The sequence below is a fragment of the Saccopteryx leptura genome, chromosome 1, assembly GCF_036850995.1.
Source record: "Saccopteryx leptura isolate mSacLep1 chromosome 1, mSacLep1_pri_phased_curated, whole genome shotgun sequence".
In the NCBI taxonomy this organism is placed as follows: Eukaryota; Metazoa; Chordata; class Mammalia; order Chiroptera; family Emballonuridae; genus Saccopteryx; species Saccopteryx leptura.
Window position 1 is genome coordinate 293413275 of NC_089503.1, and position 16358 is coordinate 293429632.

At 36.5% G+C, this 16358-nt stretch overlaps 1 protein-coding gene across 4 annotated transcripts in view; it reads left to right on the plus strand.

Moving 5' to 3' along the window:
- The window catches only part of SLC41A2 (solute carrier family 41 member 2), a 122657-nt gene that overhangs the window by 85052 nt on the left and 21247 nt on the right, over positions 1–16358 (plus strand). For all 4 annotated transcript variants that reach the window (XM_066356229.1, XM_066356247.1, XM_066356256.1 and 1 more), the window contains exons 9-10: positions 9350–9481; positions 10336–10484. In XM_066356229.1, coding sequence (XP_066212326.1) covers positions 9350–9481; positions 10336–10484 — 281 coding nt within the window. The remainder of the gene's footprint in view (positions 1–9349; positions 9482–10335; positions 10485–16358) is intronic.

Here is a 16358-nt window from a genome sequence, read left to right on the forward strand (position 1 = left end):
AATGATATCAAATCTATATATACTCTGAGATGCTGGTAGGACTCTCAGGGCTCAGATTTAAAGAAGGCCCTCTCCTCACACCTGTCGTCTCTCTCCAAGCCGAGGTCGCCACTCCCAGTCTGAACGACATTCCCTTTTCTCAGTGTGCAGAAGACATTTTTTGAAAAGAAATCTTTCTTAATCTTTTCACTAAATATTAGTTTCAGAGTTAGGCATACCTGATTTGTAAGGATAATGAGGCCAACTCTGGTATTTCAGTTCTGGATATTTTGGTTTTATCTGCTATCTTGTGTTGTTTTATTGATGCTGCTGTCAGTTTTCATGGATAAATTAGAATTAGCATAGTTTAAACATTGCTTATGTTAATTCAGTCTGTTAAAATCTATCATTCCTCCACAATAAAATCAATAAAAATTAAATATAAAAATAAAGTAAATAAAATTAAAAATTTATCATTCCTCTGCTGATCCCTTTAAAGTCTGCCATTTTATTTTATTGCTATGTATAAAATGGGAATAACAGTACTTAAATTTACAGGGGTTTTGGTATGGATCCTGTTTAATACGGTAATTTCCATCCTGCCCTGCTGGGTCTCAGGCTGGCTCTCATTAAATTAGAGTTTAGTATAGCCTAAGCCAGTATCATTTACTTGGGGGAAAAAACATGTCATAGAATATACCACACACTTAATATAAATTAGCTTGTATATTTATATATAAGAAAATATGTTATAGGAAGACAGGTTCTCCACTATCTAATTTTATATCTAAACTTTCTCCTCTCCATTTGAATTTCGTACAGCTTTAGAATGTCCACATCTCCTCTGTGGATCCCCTGTCCCACTTTTCCTGGTGGCACCATTCTCCCTGTCACCCACCCTGCGTCCCAATCAACCTGGCCCTGCATCCTCTTTCAATAGACAGTGACCCAATTTTGTTGACTTGCGCTTTAACGTAATTGACTTGTTCACTTAGAGTATAACAAGCATATGTTACCGTTGTAGTCACTCCAGGTATTCAAGTAATAAAGTAGCCTTCCTGACTCACTCTCTATTCATTACAAATTAAATGTCACTAACAACTTGTTTTCCTTAAACTTAGTTTTTGTTACATGTCTCACAACGATGAACTTAATTAACATTGGTGTCTTTCACCTATCAAACCCAGTTTGAAATCCATCTAGTTTCTGAGGCACTCTCTGCTGTTGCACACATACACCTCTTCCCTTTATTATTCTAACCAGATTCTTATATTGTGGCCGTCCAGAGTTCTGATTTTCATTGCACTGCTTTCCTTCTACCTGTTCAAATCCTCTTCGGTTAATATTGGCTGATGAATTCACTAGCACAAGTATTATCTATTCATGATTGTTAGAGCTGTATTGTCTACCGTTTCAGTGAGAAATATAACTTCAATTATAACAACCCATTATTAGTGAGGGTTTAATGAGTATTTCTATTATTTCACCCCACATAAAAAAAACAGTTCTAGAGCTTTGCAGTATCCCTTTTTTTAAACTGGGTGGTTTGTAGTTTGATTCTTTATAGCTGATATATGTTTCACAAATATGTTTGTACTTACTAAATATTGAGTACAAAACAATAAAAATCTTGGAAGTAACAGTTTTAGATTTCTTGTAAAATGTTTGACAGTGAAAAGAATGGAGCTAGGATAACACCTAGAAGTTGAAAGAGAAATTTTCTCCAAGGTAGGAGAGATATAGAGATGTTTATTGGCAAGGCAGCAAGGAGCAATAGAGCAGGAAAGATTGAATGTATGAGGTTGTGAATAATGAGGGAGCAAGGCTTGTGAAATGGTAGCTGGGAAGGAAAGGATACCCCGTAGTTTGATTAAGAAAAGGGGTCCTCAAGAAAGACAGATGGAAACACAAAGGTAAGGGGTGAGGGACAGAGACTGAGATGAAAGGCCTTTCCTTACAATGACAGCCTCAGTTATCCCAAAAAAGTAGATAGAGTCATTTCTCCAGGGCCATGCTCCCCAGCCTTTTCCATGTCCTGGCACACATAGGGAATGGAGTATTTGGATGGCACACTATGGTGAAGAATGAGGCCACTGTTACCTCAGGCCTAGCCCTCCGCTTCAGAGCTCTCAACACACCTATAACCCATTGGAGGCACCCTGGTTGGGAAGTTCTGACCTAAGGCGGTGTTTCTCAACTTTTTTTTTTCATGATCACACCTTGAAAGAGCCATTTTAAACATTTTTTTCCTAAATGAGCTTACCCATGAAATTTTGACATCACAGATATCCTGTTTATCTATTTATATCTGCATACAGTACATATATCTGTTGTTTATACACAAAATGAGTAAGATTATGTTTCTGCCCCTCAAAACCAGTTTACTCCCCATTAAGAATGCATGATCCAGGGTATGGGAAGTGGAAAACTGGGAGACTTTGTCAGTCATTGTGTCATCTACAAGAGCACTGAAAAGAAGCAGTAAAGTGTAATGAAAGAGTTAGGGACTTGGGAGGTGAATGTGTCTGCCCTTACTTAGATGATAGGGTCTTCACTATGAAGGGGTAACGTGTATTTCTTCTGAAAAATATGAAGAATATGGAAGCCACATCCACTATCCCTTTGCATTTCTTGAAACTGAAAGAGTAATTACTACATGTGAGTTCTGATAAGGAGTCATGAATAGACAGCAGGAGAAAATGCAGAGATAGTGGAGGTGGTTAAAATGTGTAGGTGTGTATGGAAGATACCAGATCTGCTGTGCAGTTGATTATAAGGATTTACTTTGCAACAAATAGAACTTTCACTTCAGGTTTCCTTGGGGGTGTTCAAAAGAATTCTTGATGTAATTTGAAATATATTCTACAATATGAGTGCTAAACATTTACTGGAAACATCTATTTCCAAATTTAATAAAATGTAAAGTTGGATTTTAAAGCAGTTCTTAAATGAACCTGCTGATAATTTCTTCATAGTATCAAACTTTATAATATCAACTTAGCTTATTCTAACACAAGGCACTTAAAAATTGGGTCTTGTGGATACTGAAGGCTCTCACTAATTATTTATATATTGTCAAGGCTGTTTTTACTAATATTATTAATTTATGTAACAGAGTCTTTATATGCACTCAACTAGCTTTAGTAATGCAATTAGTCTGTGAAGAATTTAAGTAATTTAAGAGAAATGTGGAGACCAGCTCTTAGTAGAAATATAGTGTGTATTATGATTTCAAGAGAAAATTTTTGACATTAAAGAAAGCTTTTCGAAGGTAATAATTTTGCTATAGTTTAAAAATATAACCAGTGAACATGATGAGATTGTGATGAGGTTTCAACCCATGAAAGGTCAAAACTATAATAAGTTTTCACATTAATTATGTTGTTTACTTTAAAATTTTATTCACCTTATCTGGAAAAATTATACCATACTCTTTCTAGAGTTCCAATTCATTTTAATTTTAGTTTGGTGTTTTTTTAGTTTTGTGCAGTTGTAACACTGGTGTGTCTGTGTTTCCTGGACAACTAAGGATGGCGGGTCAGGGAGTGCAGGGAAGAGGAAAATGATAAGTTGATTATAAGGGTTTATTTGTATTATCACCTATGTTAGTCTCGATAGGGTAATAAAGAAATGATAAAAGTAGTTCTCTAAAGTTCTACAAATGTGTTTTTTTTAAAGAAGAGAGCTACAACTAATCATTAATAGCCTTTTGTTTTAAATTCAATCCAAGAGCAGTTATAGATGGATATTCTCAGATTTAATAGCTCATACTTTCTGCATGTGCATTGAAGCATTTCATATCTAATAAAATACCAAATAGAACATTGCCCCCAAGAGAATTCCAGAGTATAGGAAGATGTAATGGAAACTACCATATATACATTCCTCTAGAAAATATCTAGCATTGAAAAAAATATCTGAATGCCTTCTTTGGCTTGCATTACGTATAATAATTCTTAACATTTGATTCTTCTTTTGGGGGGCTCTGAAGAGAAATCCATGAATGATTATAGGCCAGAGGTCAGAAAAAATTTTGGCTGAGAGAGCCATGAACGCCACATATTTTAAAATGTAATTCCATGAGAGCCATACAACGACCCGTGTACGTTATGCATTATCCAATAAAAATTTGGTGTTGTCCCGGAGGACAGCTGTGATTGGCTCCAGCCACTCGCAACCATGAACATGAGCGGTATGAAATGAATGGATTGTAATACATGAGAATGTTTTATATTTTTAATGTTATTTTTTTTTATTAAAGATTTGTCTGCGAGCCAGATGCAGCCATCAAAAGAGCCACATATGGCTTGTGAGCCATAGGTTCACGACCCCTGTTATAGGCTGTTCTTATTGGTTGCCCAGTAACTATTTATGAAGGTATTTGTAAAGACTGTCAACTTTTGGGTTTCTGAGATATATTAATTTACTTCCAGTTAAAAGTGTAAGTTACTGGCCTTGTTTATGTCCTGTTATCAGATGAGTACCAATACATACCAGTTATTCAAAGTTATCTTCCAGTTGTTTCCTTTATCAGGTGAGCTCAGATTTGGAAAATCTGGACTTATTAATATAGCTATCCCTAACTTCTAGTGAAAAATTCATTGAATAACAGAAGACATTAAATGATTATTAAAATATGGACACCAAGTGATTTATTCCATGTCTTACTTAAAAAAAAAAAAAAAAGCCTGACTGGTATTGGCGTAGTGAATAGAACACTAATTTGGGACACTGAGGTCCCAAGTTCAAAACCCCAAGGTCGCCAGCTTAAACACGGTTTCATCCGACTTGAGTGCAGGCTTGCTGGCTTGAGCCCAAAGGTTGCTGGCTTGATGCCCAAGGTCACTGGCTTGAGAAAGGGGTCACTGGCTCAGCTAGAACCCCACTCTGGTTGAGACATGTATGAGAAGAAATCAATAAACAACGAAAGTGCCACAACTATGAGTTGATGCTTCTCATCTCTCTCCCTTCCTGTCTCTTTCTCTCTCTCTCTCTCCCCCCTATATATAATATATATAATTCATATATATATGAATTAAAAAGTAATACAATTTCTGCACATTCTGTGACTAATGATTTCTCCAGCAAGTTAAATATGAGGACTTAAAATTAAGAACATACCAAGTTAGAATCACATTATTTATACAGTTGTACCATCAATACCATCATCATTTGTTGAGCCTTTACCATGTCCAGAAATTGCTGTGTCTTTCATGTATGACTTATTTAATTCTACCACTTATGAATTATATACTAAATTATCATTTTTCAGATTAGAAAACTGAAGCTTCAAGAGGTAAAATTTCATGAAGTCACAGTAAGTGGCTGAGGCAGTTTTTAAACCAATATCATCTGAGCCAGAGTCAGCTCTGCAGAGGATAGAGCTGTGCATTTATGTGACTTTTAATTATTTAGCCTAGTCAATGTGACTTTGTTTCCCTTTCAAACACATTTTTTATAAGAAATCTATTTTCCTTTAGAAAAGTTTCCAGAACTCCCTGGGATGCATTTAAAAAAATATTTTTATGGAACTGCATTTTACATTATTTTAAGCATTTGCTTTTAATGAATTTTTTATTTACTAAATGAGATGTGGTGAGGAAATTGTGCACATCAATAATTTATTATGGAATGCCAAAGTGTTTTCACAGGGATTATTAACCATTTATGCTCTTGATAGCTATGTGTAAGCATTCTTGTAGCTCCTCTTCGTTACCCACAGGGCAGGCTGAAGTTTTTAAACTATGTAATGATATTTATTATGCTTTTATTTGCATTTCCCTAATTACCAATATGGTTAAGCACCTTTTCATAAAGTTTAGCAATTTACATTAACCTCTTTTGTGAATTAATCTGTACTTTTGTCCTTTTTTGGTGGTTGGTTCAAGTTCTTCATATATTCTAGTTGGGAGTCCTTTGTGTTACAAAGATCTTGTCTTTTCACTTTCTCTACAGTGTGTATGGATGATCAGGATTTTACAATTCTACTGTAGACAAATTTATCAACCTTTTCCTTTGTGGTTTGCACCTTTTCTACCCTTTTTATTGTTTTTTTTAATTGATTTTAGAGGAGAGGAAAGGAGAGAGAGAAACATCAATTTGTTGTTTCACTTCTTTATATTCTCATTGGTTAATTCTTGCATGTCCTGACCAGAGATTGAACCTGCAACCTTGGTGTATCGGGACAACACTCTAACCAGCTGAGCTACCCAGCCAAGCTACTTTTACTATTCTTAAAAAAATTCTTCCCATCCATTTTCTATTACCTTCTAAAGCTTAATAATTTTATTTTTCACATGATGTCTTTAAATCACCTGGAATTGTTTTTTGCATATAATATGAGAATAAAGATCCAATTTCATTGGACTTCTTGGGCATATTAATAACCAATTATCTTGGCACTGTTTATTGAAAAGTCTGTAGCACCCTTAATGGATCTGCAGCACCTCGTCTGTCACATCTCAGGTTTCTCTGTGTGTGTGTGTGTGTGTGTGTGTGTGTGTGTGTGTGTGTGTGTGTGTGGTTATCAGGTTAAAGAGTATCCTTTAATTCCTAGTTTGCTGAGTTTTTAATTATTAATTACAAAACATTGAATTTTATCAATTTTTCTGCATTTATTCATATAATGATATTGTTTCCTCCATTCATTTGTTAGTGTGGTGAATTGCATTAATTTATTCTCAAATATTAAATAAGCCTTTTATTTCCAGGATAATCTAGTTTGATTGTGATGTATTTATATATGCATTTAATGTTTTTCTGGGTTTGATTTGCTAATAGTTTGTTTAGTATTTTTATATTTATTTTTATTTTTAAGATTAGCCTATGATTTTGAACCCAGACTTATGCTAGCCTTATTGAGTTAGATATACTCACTCTTATTCTATACTGTAATATAAGTAATATGTGTAAGATTGCAATTATTTGTTGCTTAAATATTTGGCAGAACATACTAAAAAAACAGGCAAATAAACCTATGTGGGTATGGTGATTTAGCAAGGATGATTTTAAATTTAAACTTTGATTCAGTTTATTTAATCATTTTAAAATGTTTCAGATTTTCTATTTCTTCTTAAGTTTGTTAGATATTTTTAGAATTTTTAAAAATTATTTTTAGTTTTCAAGTTTATTGGTATAAACTTGTTCAGAATATTCATTTTTTAAAAAATATTGGCAGTAATTGGAATTATTACTCCCCTCACCTTTTTTTTTTGGTTCATGATGTTTTTGTGTGTTTTTTTCAGAGAACCAGTGTTTAGTTTTTATTGATCTCTTAAATTTTTTCTGTTTTTATTATTTTGTTTTTCTCTCTTTTCCAACTTTTGTTTTTTATTTTTTTATTGAATTTATTGGGGTGACATTGGTTAATAAAATTATACAGGTTTTAAGTGCATCCAGCTTCTTCAGATGGATGCTTAGCTCAGTAACCCTTTGTTCACTTCTAATATATGCATTTTTAAGACTATAAGTGTGCCTCTTAGTACTGCTTTAGCTGCATCCCACAGGCTTTTATATGTAGTGTTTAATTTCCATTCAATTACAAATAGTTTGTAATTTTTATTATGATTTTTTAACTCACATTATTTAGAGGCATGTTCTCTCAGTTTTAGATAGTGGAAGCATACATCAATTTTTTTAATTTTTGTGTGTGTGTGAGAGAGAAACAAGAAGAGAGACAGATGAGAAGCATCAACTCATAATTGTGTTACTTTAGTTGTTCATTGATTGCTTCTCATATGTGCCTTGACTGGGGGCTCCAGCCAAGCCAACAACCTTGAGCTCAAGCCAGCAACCATGAGGTCATGTCTATGATCCCACACTCAAGCTGACAACCCTGTGCTCAAGCTGGTGAGGCTGCACTCAGGCCAGTGACCTTGGGGTTTTGAATCTTGGACCTCATCATCCCAGGTGATGCTCTATCCACTTCACTACCACTGGTCAGGCATCAATTATTTTAGTATAAGGTTTTTCTATCTTAATACTACTGACATTTGGGACAAGGTAATTCCTTGGATGGGGGGGCTTCCTGTATATTGTTGGATGTTTAGCAACAATTTATGCCTAGAAATAAGGTACAGTTTTTCTTCTGTTAGATCATTAGTATGGAGGATTGAGTCGATCTAATCAGTATTTGAGCTGGTTTTGCTTTTTTTGTGGTTATCATAATTATGTTCAGTGCACCACTAACTTCAAATTTCTTTATTGATGAGCTCCTGCTGCCTTATGCTTAGTGTGAAGACTGGAATACAGTATGCCCTAGCACGGAAGACTCAACTATCTGTGCTCCTGCTCCTCTTCTTACAATAGGCTGCTGGTGCTGTTTACTTGGTGTAAGAGTTTGGTATTCTCTTGCACTGCTTTCAGTGTTAGGCAGTTCTTATGCACTTGGTCCTCAGAGGTGAGGCTTTCTTAGTGTTTCTTCCCCTCCCGCTGTTGGCAATCAAACTCTGCCAGACTGGGCTTAAGCAGGATTGTTCTTCTACTCCTCTGGCAGCAGACAGCTTTGCTTCTACTTTTTCTTTAGTGGCAACTGATCTCTCTCTGGGGTCTGGTAGTGCTCACATTTCCTTCCCTACCCCAGGCGGCTTTTGCATTATATGAGAGAGGGATTCAGAAATAGATGTGATTTCTTGCTGTGTGCCACCAAGGTTAGCTGTCTCGTCTTCTGCCCTATCTCGTCCATCTCACAAGCTCTTGGTGGAGACTTACAGAAATAGCTGGCAAGTGAATGTGTATGCCTTGTGTCTAGGACTCCCAAGTATGCTAGCCCACACTCAGCATTTAAGAATTTGAAATTTTCAGTTGTTTTTTCCTACTTGCTTTAATGACTTCTGCTTCCTCTTCCCATATTCTGTCAAAGGAGAAAGAGTTTGGGTGTCCTGCCTCACCTTGGAAGTGGGGTGGGTTCACCTCTTGTCATCAACTCTTCTCAGAGTATATAAGGATAATCTAGATTAGAAGTGACTTTCTTGAGATTTTTTTAGTGCCGTATACAGATTTTTTTAGTAAAGTGAAGAAAGTATCAAGCCATGTCTATTTGAATAAATCTAACTTTTTTCCCTCACATTAAGATGATAAACATGATATATCTTGTTACTTAGTTTTAAATCTTGGTATTGACAATAATTTTTAAAAATTACTTATTTTGATCTGCTTTCAGACCAGAATTTAGATTTGAAAAATGTCTTTTATAACAATGATTTTTTTATGCCTCGGGTATATCTACCTCAACATAAATAAATCAGCATTTCAGAAGAACTTTATATCTTGTCTTATTGGCCCAGGATATGACATAAAGAAGCTTGCAGCTGGTTGAATTTATAGAAGTTGTTTAAAATATGAGTATACCAACTTTGTTTTCCTTTTACAGGTATTGGTGGTAATTTGGTGGCCATTCAGGCTAGCAGGATTTCTACCTACCTCCATTTACATAGCATTCCGGGAGAATTGCCTGATGAACCCAAAGGTTGTTACTCTCCATGTAGAACTTTCTTTGGTCCCGGTATGTGCTTGTGGATTTTTATATACATATTTAATTTCAGGAACTAATCCTCTCTGTGAGTATAGGTGGGCAACATTTGTTGAATACATATTTTGTTTGTGAATGTTGCACAACTTTATTTCTGAGTGCTAGATTTTAAATAGATTTTGTTCATTAAATCTCAGTGGGCAAAATCATTTGTATCAATTCTGCAGTTGCTGAGGAACTTTGTATAATTTTTCACTTTTGTCCCTTTATCTAAGATATCTTGTTTGTGAGTTAGGAAAGAGGAACCTCATGGACGCAAGCAGACATTACTAGTGGATTTAGGGAGACAGATGGATGTACTGCCTTTGCTATGTTAATCTTTTTTGGCCTTTCTAAATGTAGGCATTTGATCCCAAACAAACAGGATGGGGATGATAACCTCAATTACAAGGAACAGTGCATTATTTATGTCAACTAGGCATGTGATTACCAAAAAACTAAAACAATTTTTGACTTTTGAATGAGGATTGGAAATGCCCTGCCTTGTGATATCAGTGAAAAAAATTTAAAGGAAATATAAAAGTTAGAACATTTCAGTACTTTAAAAACTTTGTATTTTTCTTATGATAGGTATTAAAGTCTGACCAATATTCTTCAGAACTAGTTTTTATCAACCATCTTTTATTTAATTGACATGTAAGATAAAGTGAGAATTTCAAAGAATTAAGTGAATTGTAAATAGTTGAAATTTGTTTTTAGCAATTGAATTTTATGTTATGCTATGTGATGTAGTAGCTTAAAGGGAATTCTCAAATTTTAATAGGTATGACTTATTATTAACCAAAATACAATTTTGTTTTTAATAACTTTTACATTTTATATTACAGGAGTAAATAATAAGTCTGCTCAAGTTCTACTGCTTTTAGTGATTCCTGGACATTTAATTTTCCTCTACACGATTCATTTGATGAAAAGTGGTCACACTTCTTTAACTGTAATCTTCATAGTAGTATACTTACTAGCTGCTGTGTTACAGGTAAGAGTCAAATCTCTTGAAATCTCCTTTATGCTTAGATTGATGTAAAAGTGTAACTAGGTAAATCTAAAGGCACATGAAATATTTAAACACTTCAAAAATCAACTTGCTGCCTTTGTATTGATTTGATTTTTTTAAAACCAGTAACTCAGGACCTGTTTTAATATGATCTGATCAATAGAACCTTTGGATTTCCTGTTTCCTGGATTCCATGTCTTCCTGTTTTTCATTTTCTTGTTTTGTATGAATACATTTTCTAATAGATTCCTGAGAAAGAGTGCATTGGAGTATATATATATATTGAGCCTTTGCATGGTGTAAAATGCTTTTTTAAAACATGGATATGTTGACTAGATATAGAATTCTAAGCTTTTTTAAAGAATTTTGAAGGTGTTGCTTTCTTGCCTTTTAACTTTTCCCATTACCATTGAGAAGAACAGGTGCCATTCTCACTGCTGATTTTATTATACAAAATTATTATTTCCCTAGAAGCTTGCAAGATCTTCTCTTTTTCCCCATTGTTCTTAAATTTCATGTTGATGTGCCCTGGTTTAGGTATATTTTAACTGTTTTGTTTAGCATTGTTTAACTTTTTCAATCTAAAAATGCATGTTCTTCAGTTGTAAGAAATTTTTTTGAATTACGTTTGTCTCTTTCTGGAATCTTATTTGGTTCCTGGGCCTCTTGCATTGAACTTTTTATCTTTTCTTATTCTCTATTTCTTTATCGTTTTTTTCCTCTTTATGAGAGATTTCTGTGCCTTTCTAAATCCTTTCTCTGTTGTGTTACTGAAGTTTCTGGAGAGAGTAGATTTGAATACATATGCTCGACTTTCCATTTTACATGGAAGGCTATTAATTTTGAAATTTAAGAAAATTGCCTTTATTTTCAAAATGTGTGATCAATATGATACATGTACAAAATTTTTTTTTATTTTTTTATTTTTTATTTTTATTTTTTTTCTGAAGCTGGAAATGGGGAGGCAGTCAGACAGACTCCCGCATGCGCCCGACTGGGATCCACCCGGCATGCCCACCAGGGGGCGATGCTCTGCCCATCCGGGGCGTCGCTCTGTCGCGACCAGAGCCACTCTAACGCCTGGGGCAGAGGCCAAGGAGCCATCCCCAGCGCCTGGGCCATCTTTTGCTCCAATGGAGCCTCGGCTGCGGGAGGGGAAGAGAGAGACAGAGAGGAAGGAGAGGGGAGGAGTGGAGAAGCAGATGGGCGCCTCTCCTGTGTGCCCTGGGTGGGAATCGAACCCGGGACTTCCGCTCGCCAGGCCGACGCTCTACCACTGAGCCAACCGGCCAGGGCCCAAAAATTTAAAATTAAATAGTACCAAACAATTCTACCTTTCAAACATTTCTCAGAGACGGTCACTTTGAAGAAGTAGTTTAGGTGTTTCTTCTGGTATTTATCTGTAAGTTTTAAAGTGGTATGCCTAAATGTCTAGCTTTTGATTAATCTCTTTTATTTAGATTTTTGCTAATAAAAATTGAGGGTTCTGAAGTTGTTATAGTGGCTCATCTTTCCTGTATGGTTATATTACAAGTTTTTGTTAAATTAGTAGTCAGTGTTTCTATTAGGCCTATTTAAACATTGTTTACTGTAGATCCAGATAATATACTATGATTATATTTTTTTGTATTTTTATTTTTCTTGGGGTTAATAATCACATCTTTTTTCATTTGTATTATTTTTCGTAAACCTATCCTTAATTTTTTCCAGCTGTTCTAGCTTTATTTTAGTTTCTTAGGCATGGCTTCTTGCAAAGCCTTATAGGGTTTGGTACCTCCTACATTGAGAAATCCTGACCCCTAAGAAATGCATTGAAACAATTCTTTGAAGAGATAACATTTAAATTTGGCCTTCCAGGGGTTTGACATATAAGAGTGAGGCTAGAGAATAAGTGTGGGGACATTATTCCAGTACAAGGAAACTGCGTTGATGATAATGATGCTAATGAAATTAACTGACAGTTACACTGTTTCCTCATGTACTGTTAAATGTTTTGGTTCAGTTCATTTTTACAAAAGATTCTGTAAGATTTTTTCCTTTGATATAAATCAGTGATTTTCAAAGTGAAGCATATACAAAATAATGCTTGGTGTATGGGAAGAAAAGATTAAAACTTCTATTTATATATTTTACCTCATTTGTTTGAAATGTCTGTTTTCTTCTATTTTATGATTGCTTTGTGATAAACATAGTATGTTAGTACAGTGTTAAGTATGCTCAAATATTTTATTTTGAAAGGGCTACATGATATAAAACATTAAAGATTACTGAGTAAGAGCATAGAGATGAGAAAGCACAGAGCTTCTGAGAGAAAGAAAGAAATTCACACACAAGACCCGAGAGAAGGGAGTAGCTGAGACAAGGTTCAAAAGGTAGAGTAGGGACGATGTAGATAGAAAGGCAGTAAGTGCCAGGCAAGGGAGACTAGAATCTATTCTTAAAAATAACAAAAACCCTTCTGTGATGTTTTATAGTGCCTGAGATTTTATTAGAAGTCACCTATAAGTAATTCATTCATTTATTTATTCAATAAACCCTTGTTCTAGTAAATGCATGAATGGGTTTTAAATCTCAGGATGAATAGCTTGACCAGGCAGTGGTGCAGTGGATAGAGCGTCAGACTGGGATGCCGAGGACTCAGGTTCGAGACCCTGAGGTCTTCAGCTTGAGCGCGGGCTCATCTGGTTTGAGCAAAGCTCGCCAGCTTGGACCCAAGGTCGCTGGCTCGAGCAAGGGGTTACTTGGTCTGCTGATGGCCCGCGGTCAAGGCACATATGAGAAAGCAATCAATGAACAACTAAGGTGTCACAACGAAAAACTGATGATTGATGCTTCTCATCTCTCGGTTCCTGTCTGTCTGTCCCTATCTATCCCTCTCTCTGAATCTCTCTCTGTCTCTGTAAAAATAAAATAATTATATGGTGACGTCACGGAAATGGCGCCGTGAGCAGCGCGTCCGACAGATCTCCCCAAAATCACAACAAATTTATCAACTAGAAACAGGAAAATTTATCTTCGGAGCATTACGGAGTTCCACACAAACTGAAAGCAAAAGGACTGTTATCACTTGAATCTGAGAGACGAGGGTGTGGAGGAAGCTACCGCAGGGACGTTCATTCAAGCCGCGAGGAAGTGCGCCTGTGGTAAGTCATCCCGCACTCGGGAGCCGCGAACAGCAGCCGCGAGCAGCCGCCGCCAGCCGCCACCGCGAGCCGCCGCGAGCAGCGCCCGGGTCGGTTGCAGAGCGAGCACCGCCCACACTCCGGAGCGGCGAGCAGCCGCTGGCGCGCGCCCAGTCTGGTTGCAGACCAAGCATTGCAGACCGAGCACCGCTAACGTTCCTAGTGGCTCGCGCACGGGGAGCGGGAGAGCCCCCAGGGCGGTATTCCCTACTTGGGAGATTCTCTCCGCGGGCGGGGCACCTCACCCAGCCATTCAAGCTAACAATCAAGCGTTGGGGGAGGGGCACGCGCAGGCAGCCTGAAATACCTTCGGGAGCACAGCTGCGACCCAATTACTAAAATTAACTTAACCCGTGAAATCTGCGCACCCTCGGTTCTAATTGATAAGATCTCTCTCAGTTCACCGACCCAAGACAAGAGGCGTGATATTTTTTAGTGCCTCTCGCTAAAGGGGCGGGGGCAACTTCTGATTGATAGAGCCTCCATATTCAGGGATAAACGCTAACAAGAAGGACTTGGCAGATAATAAGATCTATACCACACTAGTCGCAAGCAGAGACTAGTGCCTCTTCTTACCAGCCAAAACAGGCTACAAAGTGTGGAAAGCCTGGGTTGAGAGGTCCAACTGAATGCTAGGCGCTGAACAGTCACCTTGACAACAATTGACTCCCACCCCCGCCTGATTACACTGGAGGCCCTGACTGCCAGAGCCCTCCCCAAAGCCTTGCACTGAGTGGGGATTTCCCAGCTCTTTGAGCCTCTTACTCCCCAGGCAGAAGCAGTGGCAGCCTTATAGCTGGATCACCAGGCTGCTAATTCAGGAAGGGGGGACTAGGAGAGAGAATCCACGAAAGCAAACTCTCTCATCGTTGGACCCTGCAAACGCCAACAAGCCTTGACTACCAGCAAGACTAAAGCCAATTATATGACATTGCCATAGAATCCCATCAACTGCAAATCCCTACCTAAATGTGACACAGGGGCAGAGCCTGGGGTACAGAGTCACCGACCAGGAAGAGGAAGAGAAAAGAAAAAGGAAGAAGTTAACATCTCAAAATCAAGAAAAATCCACAGACTTTACAACTTGTTCCACTAATTTTTTTTTTTGTTGTTGTTGTTGTTGTTTGTTTCTTCTATCTTATTGCCTTTATTTCCTCCACCTCGGTCCTTCTATTCTCTGCCCATCTTATGCTTCCCTTTTCTTGAACTACACTACCCATAAGTGTTACATTTTATTTCTCTTCTTCATCCTCACCCTCCTTTGGGGTTATACTCCAGGACACTTAACTCTAACTCTCTCCTCTTTTGTTTGTTTTTTTTGTTTGTTTGTTTTTGCTTTATTTTGTTTTTTTCTCTTCCTTTTTTATTTCTTCCTTCGTTTTTCTCTTTTTCTTATTCTTTCCTTTCTATTCGTTTTTTCTTTTCTCATTTTACTTTCCTCCCATTTAATCCTCAATCACGAACAAATTAGTTAATTTGGGACTCAAGGTTTTTTTTGGCTTTATTTTTCTTTTTCGCTTTTGTTTTTGTTTTTTTCTTGTTAGTTTATTTTTGTGGCATTTTGGGTCCTCCCAACCCAAGGTCTCCATTGTATTTGGTCTTCGCTCCACTTAATACAACAGATTTTTACTTATTATTTTTATTTTTTTTCTTCTTTATTATTCCTTTTTTTGTCCTTTTTTCTGGTTCCCTCTTATCCCTCTCATTATATCTCTTAGTTGACCATCACCCGCAGGCAGATCAACTTATGCTTGTCTAAGATTTTCTTCCTTTTTTTTTTTTTTTTTTTTTTTTTGCATTTAGTAGGTCCCTACTCCCCTTTTTTTTTGCCCCTTGAACTCTTCACCGCAAACCAGGCCCTCCATTATAGGCACGATATTTTCCTGAGGAGGGGAGAGGAGGGAAGGAGAAGAAAGAAAAAAAAGGGGGAAATAATAAATTATTACTGCTTTTTTTTGTGGGGTGTTTTACCCTTTGGTTTTTTTTTTGTTTGTTTGTTTGTTTTTTTTACTTTTTACTCTTTATTAATTCTAATTAGTGCTATCAACAAGACCACCCTCAGATGCCAATAAGAAAGAGGAAATCGAATATTATGGATACAAAAGAAAGAGAGGTAACACAAATAGATGTGGAAAAATCTATGGAGAAAAGACTTAACATATTGGAAGCCTTGGAGCTAAATGACAGAGAATTTAAAATAGAAATCTTAAAAATACTCAGAGATATACAAGAAAACACAGAAAGGCAATATAGGGAGATCAGAAAACAACTCAATGAACACAAAGAATATATTACCAAGGAAATTGAAACTATAAAAACAAATCAAACAGAAATGAAAAACTCAATTCACGAGCTGAAAAACGAGGTAACAAGCTTAGCTAGCAGAACAACCCAGATTGAAGATAGGATTAGTGAAATAGAAGACAAACAACTTGAGGCACAACAGAGAGAAGAAGAAAGAGACTCAAAAATAATAAAAAACGAGAAAGCCCTACAGGAATTATCTGACTCCATCAGAAAGAATAACATAAGAATAATAGGTATATCAGAGGGAGAAGAGAAAAAAAATGGAATGGAGAATATACTCAAACAAATAATAGACAAGAACTTCCCAAGCCTGTGGAAAGAACTAAAGCCTCAAATTCAAGAAGCAAACAGAACACCGAGTTTTCTT